The sequence below is a fragment of the Corvus brachyrhynchos genome, unplaced genomic scaffold (genome assembly GCF_000691975.1).
Source record: "Corvus brachyrhynchos isolate BGI_N302 unplaced genomic scaffold, ASM69197v1 scaffold43, whole genome shotgun sequence".
NCBI lineage: Eukaryota > Metazoa > Chordata > Aves > Passeriformes > Corvidae > Corvus > Corvus brachyrhynchos.
Window position 1 is genome coordinate 4,055,221 of NW_008237353.1, and position 19,743 is coordinate 4,074,963.

A 19,743-nucleotide genomic window follows, 5' to 3' on the forward strand; every position below is an offset into this window, starting at 1 on the left:
GTAGGGAATCATCTGCTTCCTTCCCTACCTGCTGTGCTACCTGCTGTCTGATGCAGCTTTATTTGTTACTATGAATATGCTACAAACCATCTTAGGTTTGTGAGCTTCAAAAGCACTGGGAGAGTGCCTTCCATGTTGTGGCTACATCCTAGGACTCAACACGACTGTGTTGGCACAAGGGCTGCTTGATACTCTGCATTCTTGGCAGCAGGACAAAGTAAAGGCTCTGCTGGATCATGCTGGAACTGATCAGTGTGGCCTATTTATGTCACTAGGTATGGGACTCATGGGCTTTTCCTGCCTGGGAGCTGCTCTTGGAGATCACTGCCTCCCCTTAATGAGTAGTGTTGGTCAGTGTTGGCCATTTGGAGATTTTTGGTTATGTCTTGCAGGCTGTCTGTGCTTTGCTCTTTCAGTCAGCCATAAACCAGCTGTGCGTGCCCAGCTGCGTTTAACCAGAGCACGAACACTTGGCTGGTGGGGACAGCTGTGAGGTAGTGCAGTGCAGTGCTCCCAGAACAGAGAAGCTGAATTCAAGGACTGCATGGGAAATACTTTGAACATGGGAAACTGAAAAGCGAAAAGGAAGAGAATCGCTAACCTTATCAGGCAGCAGTTAAAAGGCTGATTGGTGGTATAGATACCATTATTACTGGCCTAGTAAGGACTGCTGACACCATAGGAGGAGGTCTGAAATAGATCAGCATGGCCACCCATTTTGAAATATTTTCCTCCATTCTCTCCTGGGCTAAAAATGCTACAAAAGTAACAAATTACACATCACACAGTGGCTCGCTGAGAGAATCTCTGGAAAGTACTTGTGTGCCTAAACAAAGACCAAACAGGAAGGCAAATATATCTTAAACAGTAACAATGACTCTATCATGAGACCAGGGTGATATTAATAGTGCTCAGTCCTGCTCAGAATGATTTGTTCTTAAGGACTGATTTAAATGAAGTGCTTATTTCTTTCTGTCCCAGTTCTCTTCTTTAAATCTCTCCTGTTCCTTTGGCCACATTTTCTTTTTTTTTTTTTTTTTTTTTCCCCTGTGGGCATTGTCAGCTAAGCATTACATAAAATAAGCACTAGTTCATAGGAAAAGGAGAGGGAAATAATTTTCGTAATTAGAGGTTGCCACATTTTATCTGCGAGTGAACCAACAGACCTACTATGGAATACACTCAGGGTTTTCATTACCTTTCCCCCCAGTTCCAGGGAGACTATAATCTTCTTTTCAAGGAGTAAACTGACTCCAAAGGCCCCTTCTAAAGAGAGAAACTTGATGTTTGATTTGCAACTACAGGAAGTGGTGACTTTTGCATTCCAAAGCTGACTACCTCAAAATAGAATATGTTAAAGAAAGATACAATATAAATAATCGTTTTAGGTTAACTGCGCATTTTAAAGCCAAAGCAATAACATTATGCTCACTCTGTACAACACTTTGATCACCAAGGACACTGCACACTTAATCTGCTCAGAACTTTAGCTTCAGCCATCCAAGTCCAACACACTGGTGTTTTACTAAATATCAGTCAGAAAAGTTTGGAGGAAAACAGTGCCAGAAACTCTAGCCATCTGATACCAAATGTTTTGACCAATATCGTTTAGACTATTCAGCAGTGTTGCTACTAGCATTGTATTTTGAGGAAATTAACGATTAAAAATAATGATAAAGAAAGGGCATTGTGGCCAGAAGAGGGTTGAATAGCTCATCTCCCATTTGGATCAGACACACCAGAATCGCAGCCGCTTTAACTGGATAGGCATTGCTGGGGTTGCTAATTTCCGATTACAAAGAAGCTGAGTCTCCAAGGCTCCGGGAGGCTCGCCCGCCGGGGACCGCGCTCTCAGTGGCGAAGCGGCGGTGCCGCGCCCTCCGAGCTGTTGTGGCCTCCGCCGGCCGCCGTCCTGGCGTCGCTGCGCGCGCGGGGCTTGGGGGCGGGGCGCGATGGCGGAGCCCGGGTAAGGTGCGGGTGAGTGGCGGGGTCGGGATGGGCTCCGGCCCCCTTCCCTCCGCTCCTCTCCTCTCCTCTTCCGTCCCGTCCTTCCTTCCCCTGCCCGGTTCTGACGGTGTGGCCGATCCCCTTCTCCTGCCCGCGCGATGTTCCCGTCCCCTGTGGGGCCTTCCCAGGGCTCCGCGTTAACGTCGGGAGGAGGAGACGAATCTCCTGGGGTGAGTGGCGGGGTCGGGATGGGCTCCGGCCCCCTTCCCTCCGCTCCTCTCCTCTCCTCTTCCGTCCCGTCCTTCCTTCCCCTGCCCGGTTCTGACGGTGTGGCCGATCCCCTTCTCCTGCCCGCGCGATGTTCCCGTCCCCTGTGGGGCCTTCCCAGGGCTCCGCGTTAACGTCGGGAGGAGGAGACGAATCTCCTGGCGGGAATCTCCGGAGGGGTGTGGAAGCTGGGCCTGTTTAGTCTGGAGAAGAGAATACTGAGAGGGGATCTCGTTAATTCATATCAGTATCTCAGAGGCGGGTGCCAGCAGGATGGTGCCAGACTTTTTAGGTGCCCGGTGACAGGATGAGGCCATAAAACGCAGGAAGTTTCACTTTAACATGAAGAAGAACTTTGAGGGTGGCAGAGCACTGGAACAGGCTGTCCGCGAAGGCTGTGGCGTCTCCCTCTCTGGAGACATTCAGAACCGACGTGGACACATTCCCTTGTAACCTGCTCCAGGTGGCCCTGACTTGGCAGGGCTGGATGATCTCTGGAGGTCCCTTCCCAACGCTAATAATTCTGTCATTCTGTGATGTATGTATACACACATATATTCACATGCACATGGTGTACATGTACATACTTGGTCTCACTCTGTGTTAACGGTACAGTTTTCTTCTGCTCTGTGTGAGCCCGGGGATAGAATCCTGGGGCGTTCCCGGAGACATCTGTTGGTAATTAGCTGAAAAGAGCGGTCCTCTTCCACCTGGATGGAAGTCCTCCATATGTGCAAGGAGATTGAGGAGGGGTGACCAAAACAGACTGGCACAAGGGAAGTTTTGTTTCTGAGAAGATGTTAAAACAACTGTAGTTTTTTATTTGCTTACTGATATTTTTTTAAGAGAAATGTAGAGTTCTGTAGGTGCAGCTTGGCAGTATGAGAAGAATACATTAACTTCTAATTTTGTTATTGCTTCTTATTTTAGTCAATCTACCAGAATAGCTGCAGGAATCTGTCTTTATTTTTTTTTTTTTCCCTTGTGAAGGAGATACCATGCATGCATATGGAACTAGTGCAGATACCAAATAATCTGTTTTAAAATAACTTCACAGTGTTCTAATTTAAAAAAAAATTGTGAATGATTTGAACTAAAATTTGCTGTTAATCTCTCCCTTCTTTCATTCAAAATCTTAAACTGATTGAAGGCAGAATCTGGAGGAAGTCTGAGATAATTTAAATACATCTGACTTTGGAAAAAAAAAAAAAAAGACTATAGAAGAAGGATTAAAAGAACAGTGCCCCTGCTCAGGAGACAGGGAAAATGTGGGTACTCTTCCACCCAGCCATCCAGCACGTGTACCCAGTCCACATGAGGTCAAGCTGGGCAAGGAATGTATTTCTGCAAAGGGAGGATGAATACTTGTTGCACAATAACATGGATTCACGGTTTTCTGTCTGCTAGTTCTTCTTGTTCATGCCATATCTTTTTTCCTTTTCCCCCACCCCCCAGGATTACTGTCCAAGAGGATTTAGACCTTGCTTAAAAAGGTAGGCATTTTAGTTTGGCTGTATTCTTTCTTCCATGGGTCACCAAAATAAGCTAAGCTTAGTTGTTTTTCCAGCTGCTCCATTACATTGGATATTTTTCTGTAAGAGAGAAGAAAACAACAAATCAAGACTTTTTATTCCCTTCCAGATATTGATTTGATGACTTTACCTATTTGTACATATTGTCAGTGGTATAAAGTAGTGTAAGAGATGTCACCTTTCCCTTGTGTTCTTTATTGTTAGACTTTTCAGGAATGTTTATTTTTGTTCACCTTTTGCTGCATTATTTTATAGATCCTGGGTTTTTTTATCTAGAAGAATGCTAATTGCCTAAGTAGCTGGGGCAGATGCATCCTCTTTGTGACGTCATTCTGTTCCTTTTTAAGTTAAATGCAGATGTGTGATGGTTCATGAAGTTTTATTGTACACGAAGTTTTATTTTGAAGTATATTTTGCAATATTGACTGATGGACACATGCTGGGAAAATGCATGGGGGTTTAACTTCTTATGTTCTTCAGTAATTCATTTGCAACATCTGGAAGTGTTTTGATGCCAGTAGCAAATCTGCCGTTCCTGAAGTCTAATTTTAAAGAAATTAAAGCCTTGTTTTTTTGTTCTTCGTTGTCAGTTAGCAAAGTGTTGTATTTTCCCTGTAAACTCTGTGAAATGCCCTTATATGATTTCCTTAGTAAACCGTTGGTTTATGTAAAAAACCTGAGTTTCCAATGGTACTTCAGACTTTATTGTAATTAGGAGTTACAGTATGGCATGTAGTTAATGCAGTAACATTTTTTTATAGACTCTTCTAGCAAATGGCTTTTTTTTTGTTTCCTGAAAACTAACCTGGATTTTGACATGTGCTGGGAGATACATATACATATGTATTCACTTTCTTGTGGAAAACATAATTAGATTTTAGCAATCTTTTAGTATATTGTTCTAGCCAGATTATAATATATTTATTTTTTATTAGTTAGTTATAGTTGTTTAACGTTCTGTACCTGAAAACAGAAATTTTTATTTTATTGTCCCAATGAATGAACTAATTCAGATGAAAGGCTGTGGAATCAGGAAGTCTAGGAATAGTTTGGTTTGTTTTCAGAAGGACTATGAAAACATATTTAGATAGTGTCCACACCCAAATAAGAGAGCCAGAATGGCCTCTGAAGCAGTCACTTGGATTCTGTAACTTTCATTATTCTTCTGTGGCGTGAGTGGAAGTACATCCATCACGTAACATGAGCTCACTATTTTATTATGATGCTGACATGATTAAAAATATCTGTATCTTGGATGCGTTGCGTCAGAGGAGATGAAGGGTTTTTGAATTAGAAGATGACAAGGTACAGATGATTATAAACACGCCATTAAGAATCTGTATGGTTTGTGACTTTCTCCCTGCCTGCGTTTGAGATATCGGGGGAAGAGGGCATTCTGGAAATGTCTCTGGATAGTGGGTTGTTTTTATGTGCTCAGTATCCCTCATATGTGCGATGTATTGCACGTATGCTTAGCAATACATCTGACTTTTCGTTATGAGAAATGTACAGTAGATATGAGGCCTTGGTTTTCTACTCAAATGCTTTGCTAATGCCAGTCTTTTCCAACGCTTCCTGAAGATGCCTGCTGCCTGTGAGTCAGTGCTTGAGGATATTGAAGACATCGTGTCAGCAGAAGATTTGAGGCCACAAGATCGGCAGTTTGTGAGAAAGAATGTTTTTCCCAAAGTGCGAAAACGCAACTCCCAAAAAAACGTTCAGACAGATGATGAGCCCCCAAGTGACAGGTAAAGTCTTACATTGGTCCTGTGTCGTTGCTTTTCTTGTATCTTGCATGCTCTTTTCAGCTTTTAAAAAACAGGTGGAAGTTCGTGTTATGTCTTAATGTAAAATCTGTGTACAAGATAAAAATGAGTAAAATAGTCCTTATAGAACATAGAGAGAATAAATAATAAATCCTAAGCAAATTTCTTTTTCTAGACAGATTTTCTGTAGAAATCAGTTATTGCTAAGATGTTGATGAGTGGAATAATCAGACTGGAAAAATGGTTTCTGTTATGCTTTTATGTGTAAAACATTTCTGAAAATTTGTCTGTTACATGCTAATTACCTAAATACAATCTGAGTTTTCAAAATGCAGTCCTGGAGTAGCCTTTTGACATCTGAAATGAGAAATAAGAAAAAAATCCTGAGAGTTGATAAAGGCTTGAGGTTGGAAGGTCATCTTGTGCAAACCCCCTGCTTGAGCATGGCCACGAAGAACCAGTTGGCACGAATCTTGACTAGGTAGTTTTTGAGTATCTTCGGGGGATGGAGATTCTACAACCTCCCTGGGTAACCTGTGCCAGTTCTTGGTCATTCTTAGAGTGAAAAAATTGTTTCCTGATGCTCAGAGGGAGCCTCCCATGTTTCAGTTTGTGCCTGTTGCCTCTGGTCCTGTTACTTGGGCACCACTGAAAAAAATCCTGTCTCTGTCTTCTTCGCACTCTCCCTTCAGGTATTTGTATAATTTGATGAGATCACCCTGAGCCTTCTCTTCTCCAGGCAGAACAGTCCCAGCACTCTCAGCCTTTCCTCTTATGAGACATGTTCCAGTCCCTTTGTGAGCTTTATGGCCCTTTGTTGGACTGTCTCCAATATGTCCGTGGCTCTCTTGTGGGTGCATCCTGTCAGGGCCCAGGGACTTACGTATGCTCAGTGTGCTGAACTGTTCCCCAAGCCAGTCTCCTTTCATGAAGTCTCCTTGCTTCAGTCTTTCAACCTGTTTTCTGGATCCTGGGATTTGCAGAGGATGTACTTTTTGTGTGTACATCCTGCAAGTGACATGGTAAAACTTCTTTTGAACTTGCGGTTTTATTTCAGTGGAAATAGTTTGCAATGAGCATGAAATGTATCTTTGCATTTTTCCTAATTGTGATTTCCATAAGAACAGAATCTGCTGCAGTAGAATTGATTAGAGTATAGGTCAACTCAGTTATTGATTATAGTTTCTACTGCAGTTCTGAGATCTGGGGTTTTTCTTTTTTTTTTTTTTTTTTTTTTTTTCCTTTTTTTGCACATTCGTTTAAAGTTGGTGGATAAAATTTCTGTGTACGATAAAGATGAAAATAAATTGTGGATGGAAATTTAATTTCCTGTGGAGAAATTAAATTTTGAGTTTTCATCTGTGTTCAAAAGAGATTTTATAAGCATAACAATGCATCTTTATCTGCATGCCCCTAAAAGTGCATTGGCCCCGGTCTGCCAGGAGTGTATGGACAGCTGAACTGGTGCTCTGTAGATACTCCACCCAAGTACTTCATGCCCCAAAGTGTTCAGGTACTATATATTCTCTAACAGGCTGCATTTTAGTGTTTGATACCCAAGAAAGTGCATTGAACATGTGTTATTTGGACAGCAGGAAGTCTAAATACCCTGTGTTTACACTTAATGATCATTAATGTTCCATCAACAAATTTCTATTTTTAATTAGGGGAAGTGTCTGTTAAAAAAGAAGCGTGGAGGGGGAGGGAAAAAAAAGAAGCTGTAGGCAGGGTGCAGTATTGTGTTCCAGGATGTGTGGTGTTCTTGTACTGGCGTCTTTAGCTCAATTGGCAGTTATCCCAGGAATTTCAGTGAGAGCTTCTTGCAGAACTTCTTGTTGGTTCTTGGAGCACTGTATGTGCTAGCTCCACACTGCATGTCTGCCATGCTGCTTCTGCAGCCTGGAAGGGTTGGGATGGGAGCTTCCCACTGTTTGTACGGCTGGTGGCCATCAAGTTAATTTATAGAGCTGGCTTGTATGGAGGGAACTACAATCGATGCATGCCATAATATCAAAAGATTGCAGTTTGTTTGCTGGTGGCCTAATTTCACTGGTGTCACTTGAAGGTTACTTGTACATGATATGATAATTTTGAAAAAGTTGGGGAGTTTAAGTTTGGGGGTTTTTTTTGGTGTGTTTATATGTGTGTTTTGTTGGGGTTTTTGTTGCTGCTTTAAGATAACTGCAGTGTACTGAATCTGTTGTTATCCTACAGCTCTTGCACCTTCTCCATGCTAAAACTCTTTTCTATCTCTTGCTAATTGTGGTGGATTGACTCTACCACAATGGAGAGAACTGGAAGAGTAAAAGTGAGAAAGCTTATGGGTTGAGATGAAGACAGATAAAGTGAAGGAAGGAGCAGGGAAAAACCCCAAGTGATGCAAAAGCAACCATTCACCACCTCCCACAAGCAGACTGGTACCCAACCAGTCTCGGAGCAATGGTTATTTTGGAAATACCAAACCCAAAGCTTTTATTGCTGAACATGATGCCTTCTGGAATGAATTATCCTTTTGGTCAGCTATTCTGTTCGTGTTCCTCCCAGGCTGTTGTCCATCTGCAGCCTGCATGTGGTGCGAGGGAGCACAGTGGGAAACAAGCAAGCACTGTTCAGTGATAGCTGAAACACTGGTGTCTTATCAACACTTAGTCACAGATACAAAACACAGCACTTATATGGGTTGCTGTGAGGAAAGTTACTCTATCCCAGCAAGGCCTAATACCCATTACACTAAAATCACATAATTACTGTTTTTCCTCAGCTGTTTTGGAGTTGTTACTGTTAGTGTTGCTTATTTTATGTTTGAAGAATTACGGTCATTCAGTCAGTTCAGTGGGCATAAAGGGGGAGCTTGTTCATCATTTAACTTGCATTTCTCATTCCTTTTTACTTGACAGCATTATTCCTGGTGTTCAGAAAATCTGGATTCGTACATGGGGATGTTCTCACAATAATTCAGATGGTGAATACATGGCTGGACAGCTGGCTGCATATGGATACAAAATTACAGGTAACAGTATGAGTGAGCCCTGTAATCAGTTTTTCTAGGGTGAACATTCAGTGCTGTCAAGTTGTCGTCAAATATTTTCAGTCTTAATTGAAGTCTTAATTTTAGTCTTTTATGCTTTTAAAAATCCCCTTCTGATTCCCTTTCTGATCTGAAGCTGAGGAGGTAAAGTGTTTTCTTGGCATTAAGCAGAATGATTACAGGATGAGTGCTTTCAGAATGGTTATATTTTCTTGACAGGGCAGACATCAAATAGATGTCATTCAGTGCCTTTTTTAGACATTTTACTTGCTAAACTGAATTGAAAAGTTTTCATAAAAGTGGACGGGAAGTATATTAATTCTTGGGTTTTAATTGTAATTGGTGGAACCCAAAGGGGAGAGAGAGAGAGAGGCAGTGTGTTTTCACTTGGTGATGTGTGTGTTTGCACTGGAGCAGAGGTGGTCTACTCCAGGTGAATGATCTTTTGTTTCAGGAGAGAATATCAGTATGATGGAGGTGGGATGATACAGGATTGTACCTTGTAGATTCCAAAGAGCTGAGAATGCTATTTCTCCTTCCCTTCCAAGTACTTCAAAAATCTCCCCAATCCTAAAAATACCCCCAAACTTGTGGTTGTGCTAACCACATTTCATCTCCTTAATGCAAAATATGCTGACAAAAAAGTTGAAAAGTTAGATTAATACCATGTTTCAGCAGAGAAGTATTATCTGAATACTTCTGTGTAGCTTTTGACTACTCAAGATAGAAACTTAAGTTTTATTAATTAATTCAAGTTCAGGTGTGTCTCGCACTTGAACTTGTATACTGAAAGACTCCAAAGTTGTCTGTCCTGACATTTTTCTAAAAACATTCCTGATTTCACAAAACAGCTGTTTCTTTTCTTGAACACCTCATGATACCGTTAAACAGTTGCATCTCATTTTCCTTTATTGCTGTTGATCTTTCTTAAGTAGAAATAAGACACTGAATTATTCAAATGCTGAACTATTTTAGGGAACCCAGGTGATTATTAAATTAGTAGTACAGTTCTGGAGTAGGTATGCTCTTTCCACAGACAAGTGGAATGCTGGTCCAAAAAACCTTATTTGTAACAGCTGTTGGTATAAGACTGCAAATGAGTTTGTATTATGGCTTTCTTAAATTTAACTCCTCTTTACCTTAGTTTTTCTAATGCATATGTTCCAGAAGCTACTTCTGGGTTGTCAAGATTCAGATGGCTGTTCTGTGCTTTTGAAATTTTACTGGGAGGGATGTAGGAAAGATGGGAGTGCAGTGAAGGAAGGAACTACCTTAAGTTTTTGATACCTTACTTTATCTTTTTAGAAAATTAACTGTTCATAACATTAGAATTGAAATAAGTCTATATCTAGAATCTGAAACTGAGAACTAAAAACTGAATAAAAGTTGCAGTTGCTGGGACAGGAGTTCCAGAGTAATTTTGGTAGTTGTAAATGAAACTGACCTCTAGTTTCTAGTCATTATTAAATCTAAGTCTTGATTTAGTTTATGTAAATGTATATACATACATTGAATGGAAGAAACAAAAAACCCTCAGTGCTAGGTGATAGCCAGAAATTATGCAGTGTAGTTTCTACTTTTTGAAATTAAGTAATTCTTGTCAATCTCTTCTTAAGAAGGCATGTTTGGCTTCTTTTATATTAAGTCATCTGGGAAGTTCAGATAGAATGTCAAATAGGGATTTAATCTTTTTGTCCTATACAGTGAAGCAGTTAGTAACAGTAACTGTTGCTTAACAGTGAGAGGTCACAATCACGATCATGTAGTGAACTGCATGCGCTGCTTCCCCTTCCTTAGGTCTGCAAGATACAGGCTGGATGGCTCTCAGACACTTGAGAAATTCGGTGTGCAGTTCATTGGGAGAGGAAAGTTACTCACCTGGTGCATATCTCCATTCAGTCAGACTTCTTGGGAGCGAGAGCAGGAGTGTCATTTGGCATCTGACAGCAGGAAAATACAGTTTTACATGTAATCTGAGGAAGTAAAAACTGCTGGATTCATTTTATGTAAAGCAAAATTGTCCACTAATCATTTAGCACCAGCACAGTACTTTTCCTACCTAGCAAATATTATCTTATCTTTACTCAAGCCATTCAAGTTAACACCCCAGCAATATCTCAGCTCTCTCCTTGAGCGTCCTTCAGAGGCAGCACTGGAGAACTACTGGGTTTTTATTGAAGCATTTGTACAACAGCTGAGAATCTATTGCTTATGCATCTCCAATAGCAGAAAATACGCAGGATGCAGATACACCTTGCGCTGTGATTCCCATCCCCAACTGGATTGTAGGGCAATTCTTGTAAATACCTGTTCTGAGACCCAAACTCCTTGAAGGAGACATCCTGTAAATACCTGTTCTGAGACCCAAACTCCTTGAATTTCAAACATTTCTTGAAATTAAACTTAATATTGTTTATGGTATGAAAAAAATAAGAAGAAAATGTTTTGCAAGAGCTATTTTGTAAATCAGTGCCTCTGTTGCTGGAATTTGTTAGTTTTATGTAAAACTGTTTTCTTGAGGAAAAGATAGAAATACTCACTAAGGTGAAAGATTGTCTGTTGTCACAGTGTCTTGGACAACTATTACTTAAATAAAAGTGTTTGGATTAGCCTGATTCCTACATGTTCCTAAGCTTTTGAGACAACATTTACTGAAAAGATGATGGAATAAAGTTCTTGCTTTAGGAAATAAAGTGAGCTTTACCTGCAGATATTGCTCCATTATGAAGGAGTCAAGCACTATTTCTAGTGTCTTCTGTCTAATTTCAAGATTGGAAAAAAACATAGAAGGAAGAACAGCAGCATCAGACAGACTCCTGTTGTTAACTGGAATTTGTAACAATGCAACCTGCCTTACAAGTTGACTTACCTGAAACTGAACAGGGATATAATGTCCTCCTTGCTTTCCATGTGTTTCAAAAATGTTCTTTCTGTACAAGCACCCTTTGTTGCTTCCAGGAATGTCTATATCCAAAGGTGAAAACTGAGGCTGTGCTTTTCAGAGCAAAGGCTGCCTTTGTCTGGGGACAGACCAGAGTGTGAATCAGCAATACACAGATACTGCAATAACAGCAATGGTGATTAAAAGTCAGGGACTGCATCAGCTTAAAAATAGGAAAAGGGAAACCAGCAGAAGAGCTGAACCTATTTTTGTGTTTGCTTTTACAGTGTGAAGGTAGGCAGCATTCTGAACAAATCTGGCATGCTGTCCTGTGGGAACACGAAGCTCTTTTATGAGCTTGAGCCACACAGAAACGTGTGGACCAGCTGCTATCAGTGTAGGGCTGTACCATGGGTGCTTGTTCATATTCTGAAAACAGTGTAGCTGATGGTGGCTTTACTGGTTCTAAAACTGGATTTGGTTTCTTGGCAGCATGACTTGCTGTATAGTTTAGATATGCCTGCAGACCTGCTGGAGTGCTCCCTGTGAGATACGCCCTGGAGGAAGAAACTCTCATGGTACGAGTAATGCCTGCTGTGAAAAACAGGAAGTGGGCGAGCTGGGAGCTTTCAAATATTGTGAGCAAGATTTTTGTTTGGGAAGGGAGTTCAGTATGTGTGTCATGTAGCTGCACTTTCTCTCTGAAAAATGGAGCTGCACAGGTATAGTCAGACACAGAATGCTTCGACTTCTGAAGTGGGTAGTTGTATTCACATATGTTGACATCTGTATGTTTCTAGTTCTGTGGAATTAATGGGTTTTGGCCCAGCTTTGAATGCATTTTGATGGATCAATACATTAAGTATGCTTGTTATTTTGTACAGATTGCTTCTGGCTCAGGGCTGCTCAGGTCCAAAGCATTCCCTCCTCAGCCACTGTAAAACATACTGGGGGTGGGAAAGGTGTTGCTTAGAAATATCAGAAGAATGAACACTAACTTTTATGAAGATGAAGCAAAAACTGTTAGAAAACATTCAGTGAAACTAAACTAGTAAAAGCTTACCTGTGCTACACTTTTGTGGGTTTTGGAAATAAATGCTAGTACAGAACTTAACTCCTCCTCTAGCATGGGATTCCAGAAACAAGAATTGTCTCTGCTCATTCAGTGGGCTTGGCTTTGATTCAGCACTTAGAAACTGGGTTATGTTACAGACCTTTAGCTTTACTTGTGCAATTTTAGACTAATCTAAAATTAGTTCAGGCATCCTATGCACTGTCTGAAAAATTTCTTCTGCAACTGTGTTGGATGGGAAGTTGCTGTGTAGAGCTCACTCCATTATTATGTTTAGTTGGCAGGACTTGCCAGTGAGACTTGCCAATTCCTATTGGATCTTAGTGTTTATAGTCCAAGTTATATGTCTTACAGCTCTGTAACTCCCTGTGCAGAGTAGTTATGTATTCCTCTAAAGCAAGTATCAAATAATATTTTGAAATTCCATTAAAGAAATTAACTGGGGTTTTTTCCCTCTTCTACTTGTTAATTTTCTAAACACTTGTCAGTTTTGTTTACCAGTGGATATAACTGAGGTTTCATTAAGACTCTCCATCTGCTTAAACAGCACATTTGAGTAGAAGAAAGAAGGAAGAAGACAAGAAAGGAAAAAATGCTCTTGATCTTCTTAAGACCTCATGTTGAAAAGAAGACAGGTGTAAAAGGAAGGAGTCTGCTGTTGAAAAGCAGATGAGGTGCTACAATCTAATATGGACTTCAGCATTCAAAGGCATTGTCTCCTGTTCATTGTGTTGAATAAGCCATGCTTATGTAGACTTTGGCCATCCCCATACAGACACAGCAAAGCATGCTGCAGGATGAGTTTTATTCATCCAAGTGCAAAATAAAGAAAATTACTAAGACTGTACACGTATTGATTCATGGGTTGTGAGTCACTTCAGAATCTGGTCCTTTGTTTCAAGTGTTGTTTTGAAAGTACTTCTATACTCCACAATAAAATTTTAATACTAGATTTTAGTTTATTTTATTGTTTTAAAGTAGAGATCTCTTAAATAGGTTATTGTATTATTAAAATAAGCTCTCTGCAGCCTGAATAGTGGTTGATGAAGTATTTTGACTACGATCTCTGCTGGTTTCCAGTGTGTGCTTTTAGTTGCTCAGAATCAGCACTTGGTCTTTCCATTTTTTGCTCTCCACCCTGCTCTCAACCCTCTCCACAAAGCTCAAATGTTCCTTCCTAAGTATCATGTAAAATGGTAGTGACTACTGTGTAGTTTTTGGGGTGAACCATCCTCATGGTGAGGTATTTTTAGTATTCTTTATTAAGCTAAAAGACAGATCTTTATTCACTGCTCTTTAAGTGCCTTATCAGTCAGAGAATTCAAGGTTAGTCCTTGTGTTTGTATTTGTACTTTTCAAATGGTTATGAGTGCAGTTCCAATTTAGAAGGAAAAAGATAATGTACAATCCTTTTTTAGGGGGCAGGGAATGCATGATGTGTGTTTAAATATGCAAAATACCCCACACTGCTTTTCTGGTGATGAGAGGTGTTTCTGTTCTCTCTACAACACTGCAGTCATGAAACTGTCTCTGAAGCAGCTGAGCAATGGAGAAAAGGGAACAGAGATGTAAATTCTGGTGTTTTGTACCCTTGCTGAAGAATTCCCCTATTGTCTTTAACTTGTAAAGTCACTGCCCTGTATGGTTTTTGCATTTCTTGATAACCTTACCGGCATACCTGTTCTGCAACGGATTTCTCTTTCAGATTCAAGCTGACTCATAATCTGGATGTAAAAGCTTTTGAATGTTGATACTGTGAGAGGCAGTAAAGTAACTTATTTCTGTACATGTTGTCTTGAGATAATTGCCTTACAGTTCCAGTGATGCTGATTCCTGCTTTTAAAAGATTGGAGTTTCTGTTCGTCACAAGTTTGTTTTGTGTGCTGATTCTTGGTGTTCAGGCTTGAAAAGAGTGCTCTGACATGCAGTTATTATGGGAATACTCGGGATGTGGGTGTGGTGGTTTTCTTCTTTTTAAAATCTGAAACTTCTATGGTGAGATGGTTAGGAGAATGAGGAGAGATGGTGAAATGGGACAGAGCAGGGAAGAAAACAGGTGAGGCTCATGGGATGTAGCAGATGGAGTTGCACAACTGTAGACGATCAAGATTTCACAGTTCTTTGGGAGGAAGAGAGATTCCCAGTGCAGCCAGAAGTGTCCTATAAGGCAGTGAGGGTGACAATGAGTCTGGATACTGTTGGGATGGTTTCTTGCAGCGTAGAGCTCATGTGGCATCATGCTGTGACTCATCTGCAGCACTGCATGTTCCCCAAGTCTCTGTAAACTAACGTATAATTGTGGTTTTGGCAGCTGTGTATTACTGCTCCGGTGTTCCCTGTAAGACTTCCTAACCCGTGTGTGGCTAGACTTCTGTTACTTATCGCCTCTGACTTGTAGCACAGTACAAGATATATGACCTCTTTGCGGTGAGTTTTTCCTACCTCGGCTTCCTCAGCATCAACTTCTTATTCCTGTTGGGCAACTTTCTGTTAAGTGGGGAGTCCAGCTTTGAGGATGTTGTCTCTGTTACAGGATAGAACTCCTAGTTCTCAAACTGGGAAATGTGTCCCCTGTTTATGGGGGAACTAGATAAGAACTAGAGTCTGTTTTCTCCTCATAGTGGCATCACTGCCATTAGTACTAGATATGACAAGTGTGTGCTGTCTTTATCCTCTTTAAAATCACCTATTCATCTATGAGTGGCTTTTTTTTTCTTTTAGTGTTTTTATTTCACAATCACAGGCCTGGCAACTGAAAGTTGGGAGCACGCTGAAGAACCTAAATAAATCCTATGTGCACACTTATCTTCAGAGACACTTGCAGAGAGCTCATGTAGGTAAATTTAAGCATGCACGAAATGTTTAGGGTTAATTCTAGTGACAGAGCATTGGCTGTATGCTCTCGTGGTTGTGCAATGGAGTTTAGTTCTGGCAATGTTGAACTTCATGTAATCCAGAAGAATGAATTTGAGAAGGATTGAACCATGAAAGGAGGATGGATGTTACCAGGAGTTGAAATTTACCTATGTGGAATATGCCCCTGTAGTAGATGGTTAAGCAATCAGCAAATGAAGCATAAATAGCAGTGATGAAGTGAGTTCGGCATAGACACCCAGATGATGAGGAGCTTTGTAGGGTATTCTACAGAGACATTAGTTGCAGATATCTCATGGTTCTTCATGCATAAGGAAAATTTATAGTAGATTTATAAAAGCTAATGGGGGAACAGACTACTTTTTTATAACCTGAAGAGATTTCTTTGACCATGTACTCTGAGACATAGGGGCAGGGTTATATTTTGGTCAGGAGCATTTGTAGGAGCACTTGAAAAGGACGTTCTTGTTACCCTGGATGACTGGGGAATAGTGGTGGAGGATTAATGTTCACTGCCGGCTCTTGCTTCAGTTTGACTACAGTTTAATTTGCTGGAAAGGATGATGCTTAGCTGCCAGTTCCTTGGGTTTGAGAAATTGCTTATGAGGACAGAGTTCTCTGAACTTGCCATGGTCAGAGCTTTACATTAAGATGCTTTTAATATATTTTGGGAATGCTTTTTTGTCAGTTGCCATGTGGATGCCTCTGTGTGTGAGTCGCTGTACGTTAGTCTGGAGAGCAAGGCAAGCCTGAGTGTGTTGCTTTGAGTGTGTTGCTTTCTGGCGTGTTGCTTGTAAGAATTTTGAATGTAGCACAAATCGAACTGTTCTGTGTCACCAAATACAGAACATTAATCTGTGTTGTTCTCCCTCTGTTAGGCCTGAGGGCATACTAAGAGAAAAGACTTATGTGATTGTAGAGGCTGGCTGGAGACAGTAGAAATGCACTAAAACAGATACTAGACACAAATTGGTTTTGGTGCTTTTGCTCATTGATGGGAGCAAATAAAGAAAGGGGGAAAAAAAAAAAGAGAGAAAAGGACTATCAGACCTGAGTGTAGATTTTGTTTCCTTCTTTTTTGCTGGCTTTGGTTATGTTCATGTAAGCCTGGTGATGCCGTGGCTCTCGTGTTAAAACAGGTCCTGTCACTGAGTGAACAAGCAATGAAAGATGTAGCAATTTTTTATCTTTCCTCTATTCCCATCCCATCCTTGGAGTGTGTCTGCTGCTGTTTTAGCTCGTCTGTGCTTTGAATTTATGCGTTTTTTTTTTTTTTTTTTAAAGTGATACAGCACTGTGTCACCCCAGGCCTGCTTGGCCATATGAGCAAATTCGGACATTACCCTTCTAGTTTCTTTCTAAAAGAATGTTTATATAGTGGTCACACACACACACACACACACACACACACACAGTCGGGATAAGGTAATGTATAGGCTTTTTTCCAGGTAATTTAGGCTTTTTTCAGCTGGAGAAGGTTTAACAGGTGAGGCGCTGTGCAGTGAGGGCTGGGCAGGAGCTTCGGCGCGGTGGTGCCGTGCCGGGAGCAGCCGAGAGGGGGCAGTGGTGCCTAAGGAGTGCCGGGCTGCGCCGCGCTCCCGCCAGCCGGGACGGCACCGAACCTTCCCATCCCTGCTGGACTCGGAGCGGCTGAGTTGAGGGTCCTGGAGCGTTAGGCACATTTGAAGTACAGTCATATGCATTTGATTAAACCTGCTTTAATTTAAATTATTTGCTGTCATTCTGATCTTATGCTGATTTAGTTGGCAACTTTGCTGTTGATTATTAAGGTCTATGTTTTGTACTTCTGTTTTGTCTTGAAAATTACCACTTTTTAGCTTCAGTTATGCTTTCCCTTCCAGAGAGTCTGTGTTAAGGAGTTGAGGTTCATGAAGTGCACTTGCCTGAATGCACCTTTTTGAAGAACTATTCCATTTGGAAGCACTTTGTGCTTTATGTTTGTTGGTCTGGGTAGGCTGGGTTGCTTTTATATATGGACTTCTCTTTGAAACATTTGAGGATTCTGCTTATAACGATCAACATACTGTTTTCATTGAGGAATGATTTAAAAAATTGTTTAATTTTAAAAACTGTAGTTACACTGTCTTACCATGTGTATTTCACCAAGACACTAAAAACTGTAAGGACTACTGAACAAATACTACTTGTTGAAATGCATAACTACAGCATAAATAAAACTGTGAGTGTAAAGGCAGATGGTGTTCAGGTTGGACATCAGTAATTAATTGTTTGGGTGCCTAACAGCTTGTTAGGGCTAGCATTTGGTAACTGTTGTCGCTAGAGTGGTACTATCCTAAGTTTCCAAAGCTAGGTTTTTCATTTGTTCAAGCAAATTCTAAACAATATACAGGATGTGATTTAATGTATTTTTTGAGTGAAAATGCCACCTGGTGTGAATTAATATCCTAAGTTGACTGTGGGTAAGGCCTAGCTGCGTACTTAGCTTGTGTATTTTGTATGCTTAACTTAAGGTTTGTGGAAGTACTTACTTTTTTTTTCTTTAATTCGTTCATGTTGGGTGCATATCATTTTCTTGAGCTTATCTTCAGGAACTTCTGAGTTGTATTTTTTTTTTTTTCTTTTTCCGTCTAAATATTATTTTAAATTTAGTTTTGTAAAATCTTTTATTGTGAATGATGTTTGAAATAGTGGAGGTAAACAAGTTATAAAAGGACAGTCTGTCTCTTGTACCTCTTCGGCCAGTAGATCTGTGCCCTGGGAGGCCCTTAAGTTTGCAGGGAAGGAGCTCTGTGATAGTGGAATGACATGGTGCTGCAGTCTAAAGTAAAGCTGGAGCAGACTCCCATGTGACCTGTATCCTCATGGAGTTGATAACCATTCAGTCCTGCTCTTTTCTGGCATTACTGTACTCCAAAGCCTTATTTGAAATCAAGCGAATTATGCGCAGGCTTGTAGTGTTTCACAGAAACTGGGTAATGCTTTGGTCTCAGCAATACTAGGTAGATGGAAGCCCTTTCACACTGAGAGAAGTGGTAGGTCTGCTCTGCATCTCAAGAGATGGCAGAGAAATGACTTTACTGCATCATAAAACTGTGTGTTAGAATGTTTTATATTGTCATAACCTATTTCTGCAGTTCATAGGAAACTTTGGCCTTGTCCTAGCCAGTTTCTGTGATTTTTGTGCTCTTTTCAACCACTTGGGGAAAGTGGGATAGCTTTTGTGGCCAAACAGCCTAGCACCCATGGAGACCTTAAGCTGACTGGGCTGGTGCAGTCTTTCCAACACTTAGGCTTAGCCCGGGCAGAAATGCACATCCATCAATCTTGTATTCACCGCTGTGAATCCTGTAGCTTTTGTGTGCTACCAGTTGGAGTTAGCAGATTAAGTGCTGGGGCTGAGGAGCACACTGTTTAAGCAGAAGACATTAGCTTTTGTCTCGTCTTAAATCCCTGGCTTTGGAATTTGCTTACAGAAAGAAGCTAAGGAGAAACTTTGTCTTGGATAACTATAAATAGACTTTGAGTTAATTGTGCCAAAACTGAATTGCTGTTGATTGGTACAAGACACTGGTGTATAGAGAAGTGATTTTTTTGGCTTGCAATTTAATAGAAGACAGAACACTTGGCTGCGGATTTTATTAGGCGTTTTGGACCCTCAGCTTTTGTTGGCTGGATTTTAAGGGTAAAAGTGTGCTTGTTTGTAATTGATTCCCTAAGTGATAGTTGACTTTTGAGATTCTGTTGTTTGTTCATGGGTCGCCACTTTTCTGCATGTCTTTATCTTTGAAAAATTCACTTACCATTGAAAATGTTAATTTTCCTTTGTGAATGTAAAGATGTAGACCATCAGTTGATGGTAAATTTGAGCATCCAATATTTATTTAACTAGAAGTTTGAGTCTTATAACTGGTAGTGATGGAAGGAGAATATCAAGTGAATATGGCTTGGAAGTCTAACTAGAAAATAAAAAAAAATTACAAGTTCAGTTGTAAGACAGTCACCTTTTATATTGCTGATGGTTCCAGATACTCTTTGTAACATTAGAATAGAATAAGAAAAGCACTACCAGAATTTTCTGTTACAGGAGAAAAATTTGGTTGTTAAAGGGTTTTTTTTGTCTTGATTTTCATAAAACCGCAAACTCCAGGAAAATTATGAGAGGAAGGAAATTTTCTCCACAAACTCTTTTGCCATGACACTTGTGTCTTTTTGTTAAAAATGGCTTGTGGGAAAACTTGTCTTTGAGTCTGTCATGATTTTCCAAATAAAAACTCAGTGGTACAAGTAAAACAGTGTCTTCTGTAGGTGACTGCCAGTTCCTTTACAGGTGCAGCTTTTCAGTGTTGTCAGTGGTTCCTCTCTTTACTGAGGCAGAATTACACTTAAATGGGGGG

At 40.6% G+C, this 19,743-nt stretch overlaps 1 protein-coding gene across 4 annotated transcripts in view; it reads left to right on the forward strand.

The window, feature by feature from the left end:
• The first annotated feature begins 1,898 nt into the window (after positions 1-1,898).
• Positions 1,899-19,743, forward strand: part of CDKAL1 (CDK5 regulatory subunit associated protein 1 like 1) — a 389,233-nt gene continuing 371,388 nt past the window's right edge. The window contains exons 1-4 of one of the 4 annotated variants that reach the window (XM_017730699.1): positions 1,899-1,966; positions 3,670-3,707; positions 5,328-5,494; positions 8,410-8,522. In XM_017730699.1, coding sequence (XP_017586188.1) covers positions 5,328-5,494; positions 8,410-8,522 — 280 coding nt within the window. In that variant the 5' untranslated portion in view covers positions 1,899-1,966; positions 3,670-3,707. Of the gene's footprint in view, positions 1,978-3,669; positions 3,708-5,327; positions 5,495-6,932; positions 7,026-8,409; positions 8,523-19,743 lie in introns of those variants that run through there. The other 3 variants (XM_008630909.2, XM_017730700.1, XM_017730701.1) reach the window with 3 other exon arrangements.